At 39.9% G+C, this 22,205-nt stretch overlaps 1 protein-coding gene across 26 annotated transcripts in view; it reads right to left on the reverse strand.

The window, feature by feature from the left end:
- Positions 1-1,854: 1,854 nt before the first annotated feature.
- The window catches only part of LOC149289244 (mitogen-activated protein kinase kinase kinase kinase 4), an 83,106-nt gene continuing 62,755 nt past the window's right edge, over positions 1,855-22,205 (reverse strand). For 8 of the 26 annotated variants that reach the window (XM_089490846.1, XM_089490840.1, XM_089490842.1 and 5 more), the window contains 14 exons: positions 21,596-21,747; positions 21,154-21,251; positions 20,680-20,688; positions 20,212-20,384; positions 20,006-20,126; positions 17,344-17,461; positions 15,180-15,350; positions 13,744-13,887; positions 13,232-13,366; positions 10,964-11,064; positions 10,408-10,557; positions 10,039-10,198; positions 6,287-6,426; positions 1,855-1,938 (listed from right to left, as the gene is read on the reverse strand). In XM_089490846.1, the coding sequence (XP_089346972.1) occupies positions 1,855-1,938; positions 6,287-6,426; positions 10,039-10,198; positions 10,408-10,557; positions 10,964-11,064; positions 13,232-13,366; positions 13,744-13,887; positions 15,180-15,350; positions 17,344-17,461; positions 20,006-20,126; positions 20,212-20,384; positions 20,680-20,688; positions 21,154-21,251; positions 21,596-21,747 (1,756 nt within the window). Of the gene's footprint in view, positions 1,939-6,286; positions 6,427-10,038; positions 10,222-10,400; positions 10,558-10,963; positions 11,065-13,231; positions 13,367-13,743; positions 13,888-15,179; positions 15,351-17,343; positions 17,462-18,952; positions 19,136-20,005; positions 20,127-20,211; positions 20,385-20,679; positions 20,689-21,153; positions 21,252-21,595; positions 21,748-22,205 lie in introns of all 26 variants that reach the window. The other 18 variants (XM_089490828.1, XM_089490841.1, XM_089490823.1 and 15 more) reach the window with 5 other exon arrangements.

Genomic DNA, 22,205 nt, shown 5'->3' on the forward strand with positions numbered 1-22,205 from the left:
TTTATTTGCAAGTCTAATGGAGTGGCCGCTGTGCAACTACCTTGCTTTCAGTAACTCAAGGGAAATTTTCCCAGCACTTAAAAGTATCAACTTGTGCCGTTTCAAAAATATATAATATGAACATGACAATTAACCTCATAGTGTATTAATTCAACAACAAAAATATTTAAAAAATGATTAAAAAAATGGTGTAATACTATGGCAGAAATAAAGAGTAGTCTATTACTACATTAAAGAGAGAAACTGTTCACAAATGAACAGCTTAAGGCAGCTGTCAACAATGTACCCCACACCAGGAAAATAAAATCTTAGAGGGTTCAGTAATGATGACACTGTGCATTGCTACATCACCCACAACTATACACTTAAGGAACCTCAAAAGTTAACGTGTAGCCATTTAAACAAGTTTTGACGTTTTAATAAAAAATGTCAAAACTTTCCAAAAATAAAACTGACCGTTTTAGGTTTTTATTTTAGTTTAAAAAAAAAAAAGGACAGGGAATCTTACACCTAAACACAGGTACAGTATGCCATTTATGAATAAGCATTAACTACATTCTTATAGAATAAATTTTTAGTGCATTGCATTCTTAGAAAAGGAATACGTAGCCCCCTTCAAGAACAAACATGACCCTCCCGTGGCCGTTCTAGGTTTCTACATTTAACTAGACTAAAACACTGATCTCCCTATATCAGCATATCACAGGGTGAAAGCCCTACAGATTCAGGACAAAATCCAATTTGAAACAGACAAGTTTAGTAAAAACAACAAGCAAAAGAAAAAAAAAGTATTTTCACCAATGAAACCCACTAAATTTCCAATCAGTGTTTTGTCACCACTAGCCACAACTGTGCCACAATTAATACCAACTTCCGCCATTGGGGATAATCCATTATGACAATGACCACTCTGGCAATGAATTTGGTTTTAAGATTACACATTCATGTTAAGGGTGAGACAAGGGTGAGGAGCATTCCACAAATTCAATGCAGCCTGGGACATCAAAGGAGTTTGCGCACTGGCAAGAATGAGGTAGGAGAAATCATAAATCAAAGGACTGATCAGGATCTGCCTCTGGTGTCAAACTCTTTGTTCCCTTTAAACAGTACAGACTTCACTTAGTACACTGTTATGCACCTTTACTGAGGGTTTCTGGGGGGGGGGGGGGAGTGTAAACCAACACATGAGACAGCGCTAACACTGTCACATGGTGTTAGGCATAATTCAGCAACGCACAACATTGTCCCAAAAATCTTCATGTAGAGAAAAAAAAATTGCTATCACCTTTCACATTTTATAAATACATTTTATTTTGTTTGTCATATTATAAAAAAAAAAAAGGGAAAAACCTAAATTAAATAAATCAGAGCATTAGAACAAAATTGCCAGGCTGTGCATTGTTAAAGTTGGCTATAGTTCTCCTGGTCTGCCCTCTTGTGTTAAACCAATTTCATTGCACAAGGTGCTTTTACTGGGATATGCTTTTGTATTTCTCATTGACAAATCTGCTTTTAAGTTTTAAACAGGAAGCATCAGCGTTCGTAAAACCCTGCTGGGTTTTTTTGTTTGTTTGTTGCGTTGTTAATTTCCAAATCTTAGATGTATTAGCACCCAACAGAAGGCAATACAGTACAGCACTAGCTGCCTTGCAAGCTGCATCAAGATCCTGTAATCATCTCCCCTAAATTAGGTACATAACATTTTACTAAATTAATGCAAACTCCATCTCTTAACAAATCTTTCAAATAGAAAAACATCAGTGCGTGGGTTTGTACTCCAGTTGTAGATGATTTCAAGTTACGGAGATTATGAAGGATGTAGGGGAGGTATCAGCCATTCCTTTCATGCTCTTTCTACCAGCTCAGCAGAGAACTCCTGCCCAAGGTCATAAAATACACTTGGCTGCTTCCACCAGATCGCACAGAAGCAAAGAAGACCTGTACCAAGAGATAAGCGAGTTAGATCAATTTGTCTTTCAAACAATAAAAATAGGTAAAGGTAGTACGAATAAAGAAAAATAATAGATAGGATATGAACGTGTGTATAACACATGTCATTTTAACAATATATTGCATGGATAAAGTACAGACACTGATCTTTCCATGTTATTAGGTTCCCAGGGCCAAAACATCTTCAGGGGCCCATCCCACAGCTGTCCATTTCCCCACTAACCTGGCTACCCCCAGTCTCCATGGGCACTTCTTGGAACAAATCTGAGTGAGATTTGGCTACTAACTGATTTAGTTAGTGTGAGTTGCCCCTTAAAACAGGATTTTATGAGATCATATACGCATTTGTCTGCCCATGTAGTTTTTTTCAATGGCTCCATGTAAATTAAAGGCAGCCCTGCAAGTTATCTGTAAGGGTAGCGTGAACTACTAAGATTACTAGTTCTGAGCTGTACCTACTATTTAAAATAAAAAAGGCAATTTAACCCCTTCGTGACAAAGGCTGATTTTACTTTTTGTACCCTTCGTGACAATGGCCGTTTTAACATTTCTGCGCTGCGCGTGTTTAGCTGTAATTTTCTTCTTTCCCGTTTACTGAACCCACACACATTATATATTGTTTTTTTCAGGACAAGAAGGGCTTTCTTTAGATGACATTGTTTTGATTGTATCATATTATTTACTATTAAAAAAAGTATAAAATATGGTGAAAAATTTAGAAAAAAAAAATGACTGTTTCTAACTTTTAGTTGAAAAATCTTTTACTCCTCTATAAAAGGTAATGAAAAAACCTGCTAAATAGATTCTACTATTTGTCCTGAGTTTAGAAATACCCAATGTCTTTATGTTTTTTTGCTTTTTTCTACACATTATGGGGCAATAAGTACAGGTAGCGTTTTGCTATTTCAAAGCCATTTTTTCCAAATCTGGTAATTCTTCCCCCCATGTGCCATTTCGGGTATCTTTGAAGCCGGCCAATGCAATTTACCCCATCAAGTCATATATTTATGAAAACTAGACAGCCCAGGGTATTCCAAATGCTAGTATTTTAACCCTTTCCAAGCACTAATTCTACCATCAGCCTTTTTCAAACTTTATGGTAGTAATTTTTTTTGAATTTGTTGTCACACACATTTTACTTCAGGTATGAATTAAAAGGTTTTCGTATATGTCACTATCACAAAACACCCCAATATGTGTTCGGCAACATCTCCTGAGTACAGCGATACCTCACATGAATGATTTTGCCTTGCTGTTTGGGGGGCAAAAGGGCCACATTTTGGGCATGCGCATTTTTCAATGTTGAACTTTGGCATTTGGGGATCCACTGCCCATGCCCTATTTGGTACATCTTTGAGCCAGGCCATTTCAGTGTGCCCAACAAAACCATATATTTTTGAAAACTAGACAGGGTATTTTAAATGCTGGTATTTTAACTCTTTGGATGCACACATTTTGCCACCAGAATTTTTTCAAAGTTTGCAGTAGTATTCTTTTGTGTGTATTTTTCCCCCACACACCTATGTTATGTATGAATTTACAGCTCCTGGTATATGCCGCTGTCACACGACACCCCAATATGTGTTCAGCAACATCTCCTGAGTACAGTGATATCCCACATGCATGGGTTTGTCATTTTTGGGGGGAACTAAAAGGCCACATTTGGTACGTGTGCATTTTTCTAATTGGAAATTAGATGTGTGGCCATCCTTCCCCCCTGTGTTAATTGGGACATTGTTGAACCCAGCTAATTCAATTTACCCCATCAAATCATACATTTTTTAAAAGTAGACACCCCATGGGCATTTAATATGCCAGTATTTTAACTCTTTCCATGCAAGAATTGTTTTAAGCTAATGTGCTAATTTTAGGACTTGCTCACAAAAATATATATTTTTTATATATATATTTTATTTCTTTTGCCTTTTTTAAAAAAAATTTTAAAAAAAATTCAACTTGAAGGTTCCCCTGATAGTGACATCAGTGGGAAATTATTTTTACATTTTACTGGTTTTTTTTACTATTTTTTTCTAATTATTATTAATTTTATTTTATTTTTTAATTTATTTTTACTAATCACACTGTGATTAGAAAGCTGGGCTCCATTGACTTGCATGGTTGAATGCAGTACCTGTATTCAACCTGCAAGTGGAGCCAGAGTTCTCTAGAGGGTCTGAAGACCATCTAGCGAACTTTTTCATCTTTATTATTTTTTTTCCCGGAGCGGTCACAGTCCATCCTGGGGTAAGTGTTTGGTGTCGCTGGATGCCTCCTGATCGAGGCATTCCAGCGACACCATTTAAGTTTAGGAGGTGATCGTTGATCGCCTCATAAATGCTTTTAAAACGGGCGTCCGCCGCCATCCATGTATGGCGGATGTTGACGCCCCGGGGAGGGGCCAGACATGGCCCCTGGTGCCGATCGTGGCGTTGCTGAATGCCCCGAGGTCGAGGCATTACAGCAACGCCGTTTGGGTGAAAAAAAAATGTAAAAAAAAAAATAATAAAAAAAAAAAATAAGCGATCACGGATCGATTTTTTTCACCCGTTTTAACAAATGACAGTCCTGGCACGTCATTTGTCGTAAACGACTTGTTTTTCCGTGACGTGCCCGGACCGGCAATTGTCATCAAGGGGTTAAAGGAGTTTCTCACCTTTTATTTTCGAAGAACAAATTTATTCGCAGATATAAGCATCACATAACCATGCCCCCCAACTGTCCTGAATTAGGCTTTGCAGGGGCAGAGGAAGGGTGAGACGAGAATCGTACTCTCCTCAGGTGCCTCCCTCTATTCGGCTCAACATTAGGGAGCACAAGGTCTGTCACTTCAGACCTTGCTTTACTGCTCCCTCATCAATACCCGCCGGCAAATAATGGCGAGCGCGGGGATATGACATCATCCCTGCGCTCTGCAGGAATAACCGGCGCGTAGTGATGAGGGAGTAGTAAAGCGAAGTGACAGACCTTGCGCTCCCACCGGAGGATGCAGGATACAGGTAGAGGGAAGAAGGATGGAGTTAGAGTTAAGAGATGGGGAGAAAGGGGTGTAAGGGCAGTGTGTGTGTGTGTGTGTGTGTGTGTGTGTAAGAGCAGTATAGGTATTTGTTAGCTGGTGTGTAAGGGCAGTGTACATGTAATTGTGTGTGTGTGTGTCTGTGTGTGTGTGTGTAAGAGCAGTATAGGTATTTGTTAGCTGGTGTGTAAGGGCAGTGCACGTGTAATTTGTGTGTGTGTAAGGGCAGTGCATGTGTAATTGTGTGTGTGTGTGTGTGTGTGTGTGTGTGTGTGTGTGTAAGGGCAGTACACGTGTAATTGTGTGTGTGTCATGGCAGTGCACGTGTAATTATGTGTGTGTGTGTGTCAGGGCAGTGCACGTGTAATTGTGTGTGTGTGTGTGTGTAAGGGCAGTGCACGTGTAATTGTGTGTGTGTGTGTGTAAGGGCAGTGCACGTGTAATTATATGTGTGTGTAAGGGCAGTGCACGTGTATATGTGTGTGTGAGAGTAAGGGCAGTGCACGTGTATATGTGTGTGTGAGAGTAAGGGCAGCGTATGTGTGTGTGTTTTTGTAAAGGCAGTGTATGTGTGTGTTTATAAGCAGGTGTGTGTAAAGGCAGTGTGTAAGGGTCCTGGGACGGAGGCTAACATTAGCCTTTTTGAATAAAAAAAATAAATCTCTGCTGCTCTGGACTACTCTTCCAATGATGGTCAGCCAGCATTATGGTGGACATCTGGCTGGCTGAGAATCATGGGAATTTTAGTTCACAGCTAGCATCTGCAGCTTTACTGTTGCTGTACTTCCCATGACGCTCAGCCAGCATCATGGAAGTAGTATGTCTGGCTAAGCCTCGCGGGAATTCAATGTGCTGACAAAACCAAAGTGTGTTTTAAGCGGCGATGCAAGCTGGACATTGTAAAGTGCAATTGCTTGTATCGGTGAGTTCCGCAAGATAAAGTGGCCCCCTTTCACATTTTGAAATGCTTGGAGGTATGCATAACCGTATAACCAAAAACGGTGCTTGAAAAGTACTGTGGTAATAGATTTAGTGTTAGCTGTTGGGCAAATGGAGCAGAGTCCCAGTGGTCGTTTTTCCCTACTTAACCTGGACATTGCATTTCCGATTCTGAAAAAATGATTGAAGAGTCATGGGTATCATGGTCACAGTACACTTACTAATGATGGGTATAATGCAATAAAATTGTGTTTATTACACCCTATAAGGCCTATTTATTTTGCATTTTTTAGTAAAATCACCAATATTTGTACTTTTAAAAAATTCTGTTCAGAAAAAAGTCAGTGATACACTTAAAGCCTATCATATCAAACCAAGTTTTACCTTATCATTCCGTTCGCACAAGAACTTGAGCCGCTGTGCCCGTTTGTGCATAAATACTCCATCCAAATGGCCAGTTTCTACAGATCGTATCTCAATTGCTTTTTCACCCCATCCCATTATCTGGTTAGATCGAATATATGCTGGAAAAAAATCAAAGTTAAACACTAGATGAAATAATTGTAACAAAATAGACCACATTAAACAAACAATAACACAATGCATAATAGCAATCAAAACCTAACACCATCCCTTTTTTAGCCTAAGCGAATGAAGAGGCTTTTCACTACATATTTTTTGTATGCAGGGTCGGCCTTTGGGGTGTGCAGGCACAGGGCACCATGGCAGCAGGGGCGCCAGGCGGCCGTCCCATCACCAATTCACTGAGGGCATCCGAGCACGCGATAAACACGGCCCGGCGCTCGTGCAGTGTGCGTGCAATCTCCATTACATTGCCCTAGGGGCGTAGGAACGCACCAGGCATGGGAGAGGTACATCAAAAGCTTCAGCCGACTGGCAAGGTAAGGGGGTAGAGACTCTCTGGAGAAAGGAGGGAAAATAAATGAGTATGATAATTAATTAATATGTGGATGAATTGTGTGAATGCGTGAAAGAATAAATTAATGTGTATGAATTGCTTGAATGATTTTTGAGAATGTGTTAATGAATGCGTTAATGAATGTGTAAATGATTTGTGTGAATGCATGAGAATGAATGAAGGTATGTATGGATAAATTGAATGAATGAATTGCTTGAATGATTTGTGTGAATGAGTGACTGTATAAGAGTTTATGTGTATCAGATGTGTAAGTGATTTGGGGAAAGGCTAAAATGGGCAGGATGATTATGGGACAAAGACGGCACAGGGAGGGCTGTTTATGGGACAAAGACGGCAAGTCCTAAGTGTGTAATCTGGGCCCTGGTCAAGTTCTATGTGGGCAATGTGGATGACAGGGTTGGGGTGTGCAACCTGTGGCCTGCATTTAGGGGGTTTTAATCTATACCTTTAATGCCAAGTTTGTATGCAATTTCCTGTTGATCTATATCTGCTATGCTATGTTTCTATACATTATTGTATACCTACAAATACAGGATTTGTATGTCGGATTCTGTTTATTTGATCTATATCTTAAATGCAGAGTTCACACTTTATTTTCAATTGATCTATACATGCAAAGCTGGGTGTATGTGTTATTCAGCAGATCTATACCTGCAGTGCTGTTTCCATGTGTTGGTTATTTGATCTATACCTTCAGTGCTAAACATTTGATTTCCAGTTGATCTATACCTGGAAAGTTGTGTTTGTGTGTTATTCTGTTGATCTATACCTGCTATGCTAGGTTTCCAAACATTATTGTATACCTGCAAATACAGGATTTGTATGTTTGATTTTGTTTATTTGATCTATACCTTCAATGTCGAGTTTACATGCAATTTTCAATTGAGCTATACATGCAAAGCTGGGTTTGATCTATACCTGAACTACAGGAAGGAAAAGATGTGTGGCTTAGTGAATGAGGGGACAAAGGGACTGTGGGGATTATTATGGGGGAGTGGACCTCTCAAAGTCACGGTAGGGTTAGAAGGAGGCAAGACTGCAATCACCGTATTCCTCTAATTTTTTTTTTTTGGTGTAAGAGCGGAGGGAGTGATTGCATGCTAGGGAACGTGGAGGGGGGACCAAGTTAATGCTTGCCTTGGGTGCATTTTTTTCAATATTTTAAAAAAAATGTCTGATACAAAGATTGCTAGTTTTTTCCTCTGTATTTAAAGTACATTATTGTTACTAGGGCTGAAACAACTAATCGATAAAATCGATAATAATCGATAATAAAAATCGTTGTCAACGATTTTCATTATCGATTAATCGAATCGATTTTTATCGATTATAAAAATTATAATCCGACCTCAAACAGAGATCGGATTATAACACTAGAATCCAGATCCCCCGCAACGCTGCAGGGGACCTGGATTCCCCTCACTGTCGGCCGGTCTCTCACTTCCGTCTCTCTCCCCCTCCCATACACCCCTCTGACTCCTCCCCCCTCCCATGCATCACTCTGCCTCTCTACCCGGCTCCGTTACTGACTTCATAGAAGCCTCAGCGTAAGTGAAGGGCAGTAACGGAGGCTGTCTGTGCGCATCGTTTAGACCCCCACCGACTGACAGAGGATCATCCTCTGTCAGCCGGTGGGGGTCTGCATCGCACAGATAGCCTCCGTTACTCACCTTCACTTACGCTGAGGCTTCTATGAAGCTGCAGTGAAAGTTCCTGTCAGTAACGGAGCCGGGTAGAGAGGCAGAGCGGTGTATGGGAGGGGGGAGGAGTCAGAGGGTTGTATGGGAGCCACCCTCCCATACACCACTCTGCCTCTCTACCCGGCTCCCTGGTGTCTTGTGAACCTCCGTGGCTGACAGGAGGCAGAGTGGAGTATGGGAGGGGGGGAGGGGGCAGAGTGGAGTATGGGAGGAGGCAAAGTGATGTATGGGAGGGGGAGGAGCCAGTGATGTATGGGAGGGGGGGGAGGCAGAGTGCAGTATGGGAGGGGGCAAAGTGGTATATGGGAGGGGGAGGAGGCAAAGTGATGTATGGGAGGGGGGAGGAGGCAGAGTGGTGTATGGGAGGGGGGAGGAGGCAGAGTGGAGTATGGGAGGGGGGAGGAGGCAGAGTGGAGTATGGGAGGGGGAGGAGCCAGTGATGTATGGGAGGGGGAGGAGCCAGAGTGGTGTATGGGAGGGGGAGGAGCCAGAGTGGTGTATGGGTGAGTTATAGTGGTGTATGGGGGGTATTATGAATTTCAGGGCATATAGGGGGTATAAGGCATATCGATATTAGGCATATCAGGGTGGCATAAAACATATCTGGGGGTAAAAGGTATATCAGGGGGCTCAGTGGCATATAGGGGGTATAAGGCATTTCGATATTAGGCATATCAGGGGGGCATAAAACATATCTGGGGGTAAAAGGTATATCAGGGGGCTCAGTTGCATATCACTGGCATATAAGAGGTATAAGGCATATATGGGGGCAGAGCGGCAAGCTGGGGGTCAGATGTGCATAACCGGGGGCAGTTTGGTAAATAAAAAAAATTTAAACAAGGCTTTTTTCTCATAGTTTTTATTAAATATGAAAAATAATTAACATATGAATTAATATTTACTCATAACTTTGTATTAAAACCTAGTTTGAGAAACACTGTGTTTGGGTTCTTGTAGCTTTTATTATGTCAGTAAAATAAGAAGGTGAATAGAGAGAGGCCATTGCAATAAAGAGATGAAAGTGTAAATTGTACGTTTTTTATTACATTATTTTAAATTGAAAAAAAATAAATTTTTTTATCCGATTAATCGAGAAAATAATCGGCCAACTAATAGATTATTAAAATAATCGTTAGTTGCAGCCCTAATTGTTACCAGTGTTTCTAGTTATATAGTTATTGTACACGTTGTATTAGTTGTTTACAATATTTTTTTTTCCTTTTTTGCGGGGCGGGGGGTGCCAGAGGAGTAGCCCGCACAGGGTGACTGAACATCTTAGGCCAGCCTACTGCATACTTTTAAATGGATATAGTATGGTGACGTATGATCGTATTTGTTGCCAACTATTTTTAATGTTACGGCTAGATAACATTCTAAGTAATACGTTCAAAGTAATACGAATAAAAAGTACAAAAAAGCAATAGTGAACTGCCTCAATGAGATATTCAAAAACATAAGCATATAAATGAGAACGCCGTCAGGCTACAGAAACATACCAACTGATGTAGGCATTTCTCCCCACTGTAGAACCACATCTTTTGTGATTCTGCCATAGGTATTGACATAAACTCCTTCATCTTCATAGCAAACCAGCAGTTCCATCCCTTCAGTATTTGGGAGAATAATGATTGCATGTGGCTGAATGCTGCTTTGGATCTGCAAGAGGATATGTGCATATTATATTTTCACATCTTCTAGGCCAAACACTCAATAGTCACTATTTCAAAAAAAACAATGCACCAAATTCCACTACAGACTTCATTTTCTCTAGTGCCAATAATGCAGAATTATTTTTTATTATTTCTAACACAAAACATTCAAACCTGCCGTGTTCACAAAATGATTCCACCCAAAAAAATATTTACATGAGTTGGTAGATATATATCGTAGACAGCTCCCGAGTCCACATCTACAGCATGGAATCCTGCGCATGATCCATAGATTACTTTGAGCCTCTGTCCTTCTTCTACGGTCAGGTCTACCAGCAGTGGCCTATGTACCAAGTCTCCAAAAGACTGCATGAAATACATTAAAAACAACATTACAAACAACTCCTATGCTTGTGAAGGGACTTTTCTAGCTCCAAACCCATCACCACAAAGTTTCTAAAATTGTTGAAATGTTTAATTTTACTGATTTTACCGATATTTGTTTAAAATATGGGTTTAGAGGCACCGAATGGCAAACTATGCAATTACTAGTAACAATTTCTACCACTTGCTAACCCTCTTTAATTCTAAAGCTGCAATAATTAATTTAATACAAAGTAATAATTGCACCAATAAAGCCCCAAATAAGGATGATATCGTGTGCACACACATTAACCGACACATCTGAAGTACCTATGCCGTTATGATTGTACAAAATAGATTTTTATAGTGCTATGAAGCCACGTGAAAAATATCTCCATAGACTACATACCTTAAAGGCCATGAATTTGTGATATGGCTTTGGTGCCCAAGCATAGACTTCCACTGAACTCTTTAAAGCAATAACCAAAAACTTGATGCGTTCATATTTTACTGAAACAGAAAGGAAAACAAAATATATGTACTAGATTTTTAATTTGAATAAATGACTCTTACAATAAAAAAATAAAAACAGGGCTCTCCAACATGCCTCTAGATTGTAAGCTCCTTTGAGCAGGGCCCTCCTCAACGGTTGTCTCTAAGTCAAATTGTTGTTACTTTCTACTTGCTTTGTCGACCCATTGTACAGTGCTATGGAATTTGATGGCACCATATAAAACAAATAATAATAATAATACTCGCCATGCTGTACCATGCCCCAGAGATACCAGCATGATATAGCGAGGTGGGGGGGGGGTATGTATCCAACAATATTGCAGCTTTGCTTTTGGATATATAGATAGATAGATAGATATACGATACTGGACTATTTTATCTGGAAGACACCTGCCCTAATGCTTAAAATGCACGTATTCCTAAAGTCTATACATACACTTTATGGACTAAAGTATTGGGACACACCTCTAAGTTATGGAATTCAGTTGTTTCAATCAGACCCATTGCCGCAAGTGCATTAAATCAAGCACCTAGCCATGCAGTCTGTTATTTACAAACATTTTTTAAAACATAGGTCGTTCTGAAGACCTCAGTAAATTGAAGCGTGGTACTGTGATAGGATGATACCTTTGCAATAAGTCAGTTTGCAAAATTCCATCCCTGCTAGATATTCCACGGTAATCTGTAAGTGGTATTATTGTAGAGTGGAAGCATTTAGGAACAGAAGCAACTGAGCGGAAGACCACGGAAAGTCACAGAGCGGGGTCACAGAGTGCTGAGGTGCATCTTGCGTTAAAGTCACCAATGCTCTGCTGATTGCAGAGCTGAAGAGTTCTAACCTTCCACTGGCATTAATATTAGCACAAAAGCTGTGAGGCGGGAGTTTCATGAAATGTGTTTCTATAAATGAGCAGCTGGATCACCAAGTACCAGTCAAATGGAGTGGTGTAAAGCACACCACCAATGGACACTGGAGGAATGGAAACGTGTTCTGTGGGGTGACTAATCATGCTTCTCTGTTTGGCAGTGTGATTGACAAGTCTAGGCGGATGCCAGGAGAACCTTACCCGACTGCATTGTGCCAACTGTAGTGATTGGTGGGGGAGGGATAATGGTATGGGGCTGTTTATCAGGAGTTGGCTAGGCCCCTTACTTCCAGCGAAGGGAAACCTTAATGCTTCTGCATAGCGATACATGCTGGACAATGCTACACTTCCAATTTGAGGAAGGGCTTTTTCGATTCCAGCATGCTTTGTGCACTGGGGCACAGTCAAGGTCCGTAAAGACATGGTTGGATGAGTTTGGCGTGGAAGAACTTGACTGGCCTGCACAGAGCCCTGACCTCAACCCCATTGAACACCTTCGGGATGAACTGGAACAGAGATTGCGAGTCAGGTCTTCTCGTACAATATCAGTGCCTGACCTCACAAATGAGTCCAGCTGTCCATGAGTGGTGATCTGGCTATTGTACCTCTTCCTGAGTTTTGTCTAAAGGCTGTCTTGTACAGCGGGCAATTACTTTCAAGGAATCCATGTATAAAGTGGATATAGAGGCAAAGGTGATAATTGTTAACCTTGTTTGCATGTGCCTACCCAGAATCCCTTGTGGTTGTGAAAGCACCATGAGATATCTGAGGGAAAAGCAAGCCTTCTGGCTTGTCTGGTGTGTGTAGATGAGTGTTTAACAATACTTCTACTGCCCCTTAAATTTAAGTGGAAGGGTTTCTGTTACCTTTTACCCACCACAACTTATGTAATGACCTCACAAATGCTCTGCTTGATAAATGGGCAAAATGGAAACACTTCAAAAGCTTGTGGAAATCCTTCCCAGAAGAGTGGAATCTGTTATAGCAGCAAAGGGGGCACCAACTACATATTAATGTCTATGTTTTTAGAATGGAATGTCATAAAAGTCCCTGTTGGTGTAATGGTCAGGTGCCCCAATACTTTTGTCCATATAGTGTATAGGCAACTTGAAAAGAGAACAGACAGAACATTTAATGTTGTGACTTTAGAGTTGAGAAATCAACTGCTAATTTATTTTGAATAGAGAAGTCATAATCCATCCCTTTGGCATTCTTCGAGTTGCTCAGATGCTAATAGCCCTAGAGAACATTGACAATATACAAATGTGGATTAAGTGTTGGTGCATTGGACCACATACCAACTTTGTAGTGCACACAGCCTTCCAAATCACCCACAGTTGTCCATCCTTGTTTCTTCTCAACTTCCGGGTCATTGCGAAGAATTTTATTTCTCAACCAGGATAAATAATACACTCTGAGTTTGTTCTTTTTTCCTGTGGACAAAATAAACAAAATTTTCTTACCACAAACATATAAATGAATAATGCTTTCTTATGTGAATCAGCCCCACAGCTTATGGATCGTATGTCTATGGGGAGTTCATCGAAGAGAAAATGGTTTTGAGTTACTCTTGTGTTATTAGAATTAAACGATTGTATACACTTTAGTTATGTTTTTTAAAAGATTATGGTTAATTATGGTTATTGTGGAGAAGAGGCCATTTTTTTACATTTTGCAGCTGCACCTCTTGTTGATGTTCATATTGTTTTAATTCGTTATAACACCTGTGTCACGTATATATGTGGACCCTACAGCTGAAATATAGGCCCCATACCGCCACATAAATTGCTCAAATTGTAGCACAACCTACCCGATATTGTAACCAGTACATTAAGGCCTTCTAGCACATCCATTTGCTGAAATCGTCTTCTGTTGATTAGAGGATACACTTTTCCCTGGCCACTTCGATCCAACAACATTAATCCACTTTCAGTGCCCACTAACAAATTAACTCCTACACAGACAAACAGGGGGAAAAAAAGCGTGACTTATAAAAGAGTTTTAACCTAATTAATTCTTATTGAGAATTTAGGCAAGCAACAATGCCAGACTCAACAAAGTGCATCGTATTAGCAAACATATGAATGTTTCTACGTCTGTAAAAGTGCATCTGTAACACCTAAACAGTTATCCAGATTATGCTCCAACGCTCTACAGCACCCCCCCCCCCCTCTATGCGGTTTAACAATATATTTTGGTTGAAATATACATTTTAAAGATTACAGGATTGCTTTAAATTGCTTCTGAGCATATAATGTGGCTAGTGGATTACCAGTATAAAGCTTGACAAGGCGATATGTTGAAACCTATCCAGCAGCCCTGAGTAAGTCGCCTTGTATATATATTCCCATGTAGTAGGCTCAAAAGCTCGCATTCTAACACAGTGTAGATTCCCACTGGATTATGCTGCAATTAAATAGTTGGCCCCCGACGTTAGCAGATGAGTCTTGAGAATGTGTAATTTTAGAGGTTGGAAAAGAAAATTTGTGGCCCAACTATAGCACGGACTCTAAGAAGATTTCTATTCTTGAACACAAGGTAATTAATAATTAATATGGAAGTAACTGGCAGGCATATGCTTTTGGGCTGCCAAAGGAATTACTTATTAATGTTCATTCTGATCTTTTGGAGCTTCTACTAGGCACAGAATAATTGAAATAGGGAGTGTCAAGCTTTGTTTGTGTGTATATATAGTGTGTTTTACAGCTGAGATAAATTATTCTAAATAAGCCTTTATGAGTTGGAATTCCAAACCACTGAAACTTACCTAAGGCACAAAAACATTGTGAAAATTAAAGGTCTACAGACACTTCTGCCTTAAAGGAGTCATGCTACTGTTATTGTTCCATGTTCACGTTATTCCACTTTATGTTATCCAGCTCTGACAACACATCTACCCGAGGCAAAAAGGTACAGCCAGGTGTTTCATATGAATTATCATGCTACCCTTGATCGGAAACAGTCGCTCCAGTAGGACATTTTAACAAGCTTTCAGTCTCTTACTGACACCTTTTTGAAACCGTTCTACAGCAGCACAGTGGTAACTTTCTATATTAATACTTTATGTGAAAAGGGAAATGCAAAAAGCAATAGCAAGGGCCAGAGATAACCTAAAACATCGCAGTTTGATGCCCGGCCATTTGGAATACTTATATTCCTTTTGACAAAATGACCGATCACAGTAGCAGGATGCTTTTCAAACCGAAAGGCAACAGCAGAACGACTGATTGCATGTCTACCACTTACCCCACAAAGCTGCACATAAAATCTCAGAATTAAATCTCTTCTTGTATTTGCGTATCTCAGGTGTGTCACTCTGTGGCCTTGTATTTGTGGGATTAACATTAACAACTGATCCTTTCCTGGTAGGATCTTGCCTCATAGCATCTGGCCTCAGCCCTTCACTGGAAAATCCCACTAAAATAAAATGAGTATTTTTATGGTTAGCTTCCAGCGTGCGCATGTATGTACCTGAAAGATATAAGCAGTCATATGTTCAATAAAATAAAATGTAAAAAAAAAATTTAAAAAAATGGCACTTTATAATTACACTGCATACAGCAAGCAGGGTGGGGAGGTAGCAATGCTACTGGAAAAGAAAAGCAGATTCTATGCATATTGCTACACATATTATCCCTTCATTAACACAGCCAGATCAGAAAAACCGGCCTGCCAGGTTTTCCACTGAAATTATATTAAAGTGGACCCGTCACCTAAGGGGGGAAAGTTACATTCATCTACACCATTTTAGGTTTGTGGCTACAGTTTTAAACAAGATCCAGAAGAAGGGTTTTGTTTTTGTTTGGTTTTTTTTACTACTAGTATGTGATATTAACCATTTGTAGGTGTTTTAGCTCTATAATCATAGCCCAATCTACTAGGCAAAGTAGATTGGGCTATGATTATAGTGAACCATACAATGGCTTATCAGAGCCTCTCACTAATGGAGAAAGAGGTTTTAGAACTGCCATAAAGAATCAGCTCAGTGTGGCCACCCAACATTTCACTAAACCGACAAAGGCAATCTCTAGGTCTGCAGATAAACTAATTTATTGGAACCAAAAGAGATAGAACTAAGTTTCTGTCATGCATACATTTTTCATGGGACTACCACCTGGAGCTTTATAACCCATAAAAGAATCCATGTTATTTACTCTTCCTCAGCTGCTAATAGGGTATGGGCTACAGCTGCAACAGACAAGGTAGAGTGGATAGTAGCATGAAGAAGAATATATGAAGAATGGTATTTTTCACAGTAATTTTTTGTAGGTGACAGGTCCACATTAACGGACTATAAACCCCACAATCACATATTGCTAACTAGTCTTACAAATATATGCTTTAGCAAATAAAAGAGAGGGGATGACATCGAATGCAGTACCAGTTCAGGATACAGAACATTTACGTCAAAAGGGACCTGCAGAAATGATACTTTATTTACACTACGTTAACAGGCTTCTTACGTCAGATCTATCTCTGATCAGATTGTGTCCACTACCTATGCCATACAGGATTAAATACTACAACCTAATATGCAGCCCTGCACTGGCATCACAAATCAGTGGGTATTCAATAATCACAGTATTGTGAAGAAATAGATGTTGGGTTTCATTCCTGGCACTCCTGGTTAGCCTTTAGTTGGAGAAGCTGGGTTTCCAGCGGGGCAATTATGCGGGTGCTGAAGACTTCCCCCGCCTACCTACGTTAGGTAAATTCAACAACAATGCAGAGGTTGTTAGAAGCAGGGCAGCCGTTAGCCTGGAGCACAAGAAACACATACTATATACAGGAACACAGATCAAACGTCTAATACACAAAGATGTCTTCTCATTCAAAAGGCCATTTCAAACTGGGCTCTTAAAAGAATAAACTTACAGAACACGCAAGAACAAAGTACCCCTGGTAATAGGCACTAAAAGTGGCCACCAACCTCAACGCCACTGTCTATTTTCCCATTTAAATGATTGCGCTACAATACGTTATCGCAATGCGAAGCGCGTTATAGAAGCAGACTGATGTTTACAATCTTTCGTTTTGTAAATGAAATACGTGGCGTCTAATAAACCTACATGTTCAATAAGTTTTCTTATTTTAAGAGCAGACTTGCTTCCAATATTTTCACTTAATGCATACGTGGTTTCAGATCTCAAACTGCAATATTATGCATCTTTTTGAATCACATTCACATTAATAATTCTGTTATGACATGATAATTCTGTCAGTTACTATCGATGCGGACTGCTTTAAAGTTTCAATTCTTGAATCACGATCGTTAAAAAAAACAAACAGTCTAAACGAATATATCAAATTTAAAATAAAAAATCACCGTTCTGAGCATATTTCTTTAAAATGCTACCGCTTTTACACAGTAAACAATGTTTTTTTAGTCAAGAAGTATTAAAATACATACCCACTGAGGTAACAGTTGTACCACTAGACGGTGAAATCTGCAATAACCGAGGGTCTATGAAAGGCGTAAACGAGGAGGAAGATTTGTGTTTCTGAAGTGTGTTACTTGCGGATTGGGTCTGCAAGGCAGAAAGAATAAAGCATAATTATCAAAAAGCACAAAGCTCAACAGAGTAAGAAAGGGCAATGGACATGAGCGGATAAAACCGAGAGACAAAGATGGATGCATGTGGGTTACAGTGCTGTATTAAAGGGATAGTGAGGTGAGAACTGGAACCACTGATGTTATAGGGTGATTTGTGATGCAAAGGGGTTGAATTCATGGGCCATTCCACTTTGGCTCTATTACTGTAAAAACTAGCACAACCACCAGCATGGACGCTCTACACTCTACATTGCATGGATACAACTACTAATTTTTTTTGTTACAATCAGTAACATAGGCGGTGTGTGTTTACAATATTCTTTGTGACAATGATACACAAACACAATCAAAGCAACACAAACCAACACAAAAGGGGGGACTAAAGGGTAGCACAACAGAAACAAGATTCCTGCCAATCCATTATAGGGAAGCTACATACAAGGCAAACTGAGGACAAGAAAGCAATCCTTATGCTAGCAAATTATGGGCACAATCTACGCACACCCAGCAACCGCTAAGAATGACTGCTTTATGAAAGGCGTAGCAATGACCATGACATCCTTCAATCTGCACACGTGCACTTGGTCCCCACCTTTCTAATAACTTGTACAGGTTTTTACTGAAGGAGTCAAGCGAGTTTCCCTGCTCCTAGTCTACCAGTTATTTTGACATTTCACCCCAGATCATCAATCCAAGATGTCCTTAGTTACCCTTTCAGACTAGAAGGAAAATAACTGCTTCCTGGTCGGCCATTTTAATTGCCATGACATCACATGGCCAGAAACCATGTCATGCAGCACAGAGGAAGCAACAAACCAAAAGAAGGAAAATTGTAGAGAGAAGGAAGCCTCATCACCATAGCGTCTGCAGAAGATAGTATAGCTAGATATGAGTGTGTGTAAATTTCTTCCTATTGATTAGGGCCAGGGACCTCCCTCCACTGTTGATGTGCAAGGTGTCTTTCCATCTTATTTTTTAACCACTGTGTTAGGAGCTCTGTAGGTCATCACACAAAAAGTACACAGATCAGTCTGGCCGCTTGACAGCAAACATGGCCAATAACTGCCCATTATTCTAAATGGACATTAGCGTGGCTATTCAGGAATTCAAAGAACAGAGATGCTTTGCGTAGTGTTTGTTGATTTCAGCCACCATTCTGGCACGTTATTTATGGATTTATAGCCTTATACGCTATAGCATGTCTTATCAATATTGCTGCCCACATAGTGTCATGTATAGCTAATCAAGGACAAAGGGAAAATTTTGTTGTCAGTGCAACAATGGCGGTTTGTTTTATCTCCTGTATTTTATGGTGTCAAATGCATTCATTTAAGTAGGCACTGTGTGGACAAGGATTGAAGAGGGAAACCAACGAAGCAAGCGGCCAGATTCTGTCTTATAACCTACTACAGCCGCTCTATTTCCTGACTGAACAGGCCAGCTGGGGAAGGAGGGTCAGACATACCTCATTAGCAGTTAACTTGTCCTGGGGTGTCTGTGGGGACATGGTAGGTGTCGGTTGACTTGAGGTTGGGGAAGAAGTGGTGGAGGAGGAATGGCTTTGCTGTAAGAGATCTGGCAAGAGGTGAATGCGACCGGCAAAGCCATTGCTCTCAAGTTGATTGGCACGCTTTTTGTCAACTGTACTCTGCAGAAAAAACAGGCACACTTGTCTCGTTCAAGTGCTGCTTTGTAACACTCTAACACGCGCAAAATCCTACACGTGAATTCACAGTCCACAAACTCTAGATCGCAGAAGCAGTCAGAGCTAAAAAAAACTTCATGTCTCGATGCCATAGTAAAGGTGAAGGGTTTTAGATCAGATGTAACCAAATACATCTACACTTTTTTTTTTTTTTTTCACTGGGGTCGATTTTAGTTCTCTAAACTGAAACTCAAATCGGTTTCAATTAATTATAACGTCCCATTGCAGATCACTAAACTCCTAATACATAATTGAAAAAAAGATTTAGTTTGGGACTAAAAATCTAACAGTTAAAAACAATGAGAGACTACCCTTGACCTAGTCGCTGGTACACCAAGCATGAAGTTATGAATTTGAGTTAAGTTTATAAATTCTACATTGTCTGAGTTTTAAAAATATAACTGGGAATTTGACTATAAAAGTACAGGCACTAAAAGTAGTTAGTGTAATAGGAAAAGTACTCTGCTAAACTGTGTTAACACTCTTCCTTTGCTGAAAGCTAAAACTAATCACTGGGGCAACCAACCACGGTGTCATCTGTGATTATTTTTGGCCTGTTTGTTTCAGCCATACAAAGCGTTTTAGTGAAGACTAGCTGAAAAGAGCCATAGGACTATTAGAAGTTAGTGGAGTAGGGGTCTGTGCAAAACATGCAAAGTGGGAAATGAAAGGGGCCAAGTAACTATTGCGCATGCAAATTAATCTATAACTGCTTAAGAAACAAATGCTACAAAGTAAACATACATGATGTTGAATGTACAGCATGGATGGATGAGCTGGCAGGACACAGAACATTGAGTGTGAAAGTGGTACCTGTCTGACGATTAAAGTGCCTTCTTTGGAAGGAGTCATGGCAGGTTCACTCTCCACATCATCGTGGACAATCATGGTTTTCACCGACTCTGTCTCTCCATTGCTCAAATTCAAAGATGACCTAGATTTTTAGGACCGGAGGGAGATGTTTGTTAGACATTTCAACTCAGTCAAGTTTCTATAACCTGAAGCTGTTCTAAACATACATGGCTCTAGCATCCTCAGGTCCAGATGTGGACTCATCTGCTCCTTCCTGTTCCATGTCATCTTCCTCATCAGTAGTGCCAGACTCTTCACTAGATGACGAGTAATCTGTTACTTTATGCAGAGGCCGCACATCCTCCACAGCACGAAGCTCCTTTGCCAAAGCAGTTAGGTCCTTGTGGGGGGGAAAAAAGTCACAAACTTGGTGAGAATGGGTTAATTTCATCATGTCTTCCGACAATAAAAGTGTGAGGACATTACTTTGCAGTAAATAGGCTTCCAATAAAACATCTTTTTACGAGATGTTTGCAGTCATTCTTGTGCTTGTACAATGATGTCTATCTTCATACCGGTGTCTTGACAGTAGAAATATTATACATAGGGCCCCTATATCAATTTACACATTGTTAAGCGTTTGAGATGACGGATAATATGGAAACCTTTCGAAATAATTCTGCATTTTTACTTACCACCTCTCCCTGATGAATGCAGAATTGTTAAGTGGTGCCATCAAAAATCCAAGATCATAACAGCATAGGAGAGAAAAAAAATCATATTATAAATACTTTTAAATAGACCATTATCATCAGAATATGCAGTTACGTAAGCAAAAATACATCCATACCTCCCAACGTCTCAAATGGTCAAAGAGGGGCACTTTTGTTTTAGGCAGGACTTTTGTGCGGCATTGACCTATTGACGGCCATTGATAATGCGTTTCTAAGAAGGATAATGTATGGTACTTGCACAATGTAATATATAAACATATTTTCATGTATTGCTGTTGTGTTGGCCAGTGACCATAGACCTGTGTGAATTTCTTTAAAAAAGTCGTAAGGAAATATTAAATATGTAATTCATTGGGTACAGCTTAAAGTATATATTCAAGTTTTTCATATCCTAAATTGAATGTTATAGCAGCAATAGAGGTGTTGCTGTCTTACCGCAGGCTTGTTAGATCTTAGGGTTTCCTTCTTCTCTTCAGGCTTTTTGGCTACATTTTCTTGACGCTGAGACGGGGACCCTTCTGACTTAGATGAAGCTATAATAGAGGAAGGGAAGCCATTACGACGGAAAGTACGGAACGGTCAACATGCAGCAACTAAATTGCTAGGTTTCTGTATAAATTGGTTAACAGCAAACAAGCCAGGCCATGAGGGTGTATACCGGTTTAAAAAAAATAAATAAAAAAAAAAAATAAAAAAATTACACATAATACATTGTCTCCAAAACAAAAGACAGTCACAATATTTTGAACAGGTGAAGAACTAGTGTGGCTTGTGGAGGATGAAAAAAAAAAACCAAAAAACAAAATACAAACACAAAAAGCTAGTGATGCATATTTCTGCAAGAGCAGTTAAGCCAATTTTATTAATAATTACTTACATCTCATGCGGAAACGCTCCCCGGATCCACTCTGAGAGCCGGGATGAGATCCTGCCTGAGACCCAGAGTTACTTGATCCAGAAGAACTGCCACTACCTGGTCTGGGCACCAGCTTCTCTACCCTTTCCCAAAGCAGTCTAGGCTCGATATTGCTATAGGCACAGGAAAGGAAGAAATATCATTAGGAGTTTAAAAAAATGTTAACAGGTACAAAAAAAACCAAAAAACTGTTGGCAATCATTTTAAACATTCATAATCAAAAAAGGCAAAAGTAGAATTCAGCAGTTGCATGCAAGGTCTCTAGGTAAGGAAGTTGTCACAAGCTTCACCATATCCGCAAAAAGGCTATCAGCAGGGTTTGGTCCACCAACCTGGTCGCTTATACTATATATCAACTGGTGTTATGCCTATGGCTTGCAATAGTATTAGGACAAACCACAACATCAGAAGGATGCTCATATAACATAGAGCAATTGTTTCATGTCATGTATATTCTAACATTTCGGAACAAGGCTACAAAACGAAGCAAAAGGATACAGTTAACAAGCTGCTTTTTCCTAACACTAGATGGCACTGAAATATAATAAAAAGGCCATTTCCCCAATAGTTG

The sequence above is a fragment of the Sceloporus occidentalis genome, unplaced genomic scaffold (genome assembly GCF_023333645.1).
Source record: "Sceloporus occidentalis isolate IW3139 unplaced genomic scaffold, rSceOcc1.0.p SCAF_47, whole genome shotgun sequence".
Lineage (NCBI taxonomy): Eukaryota > Metazoa > Chordata > Lepidosauria > Squamata > Phrynosomatidae > Sceloporus > Sceloporus occidentalis.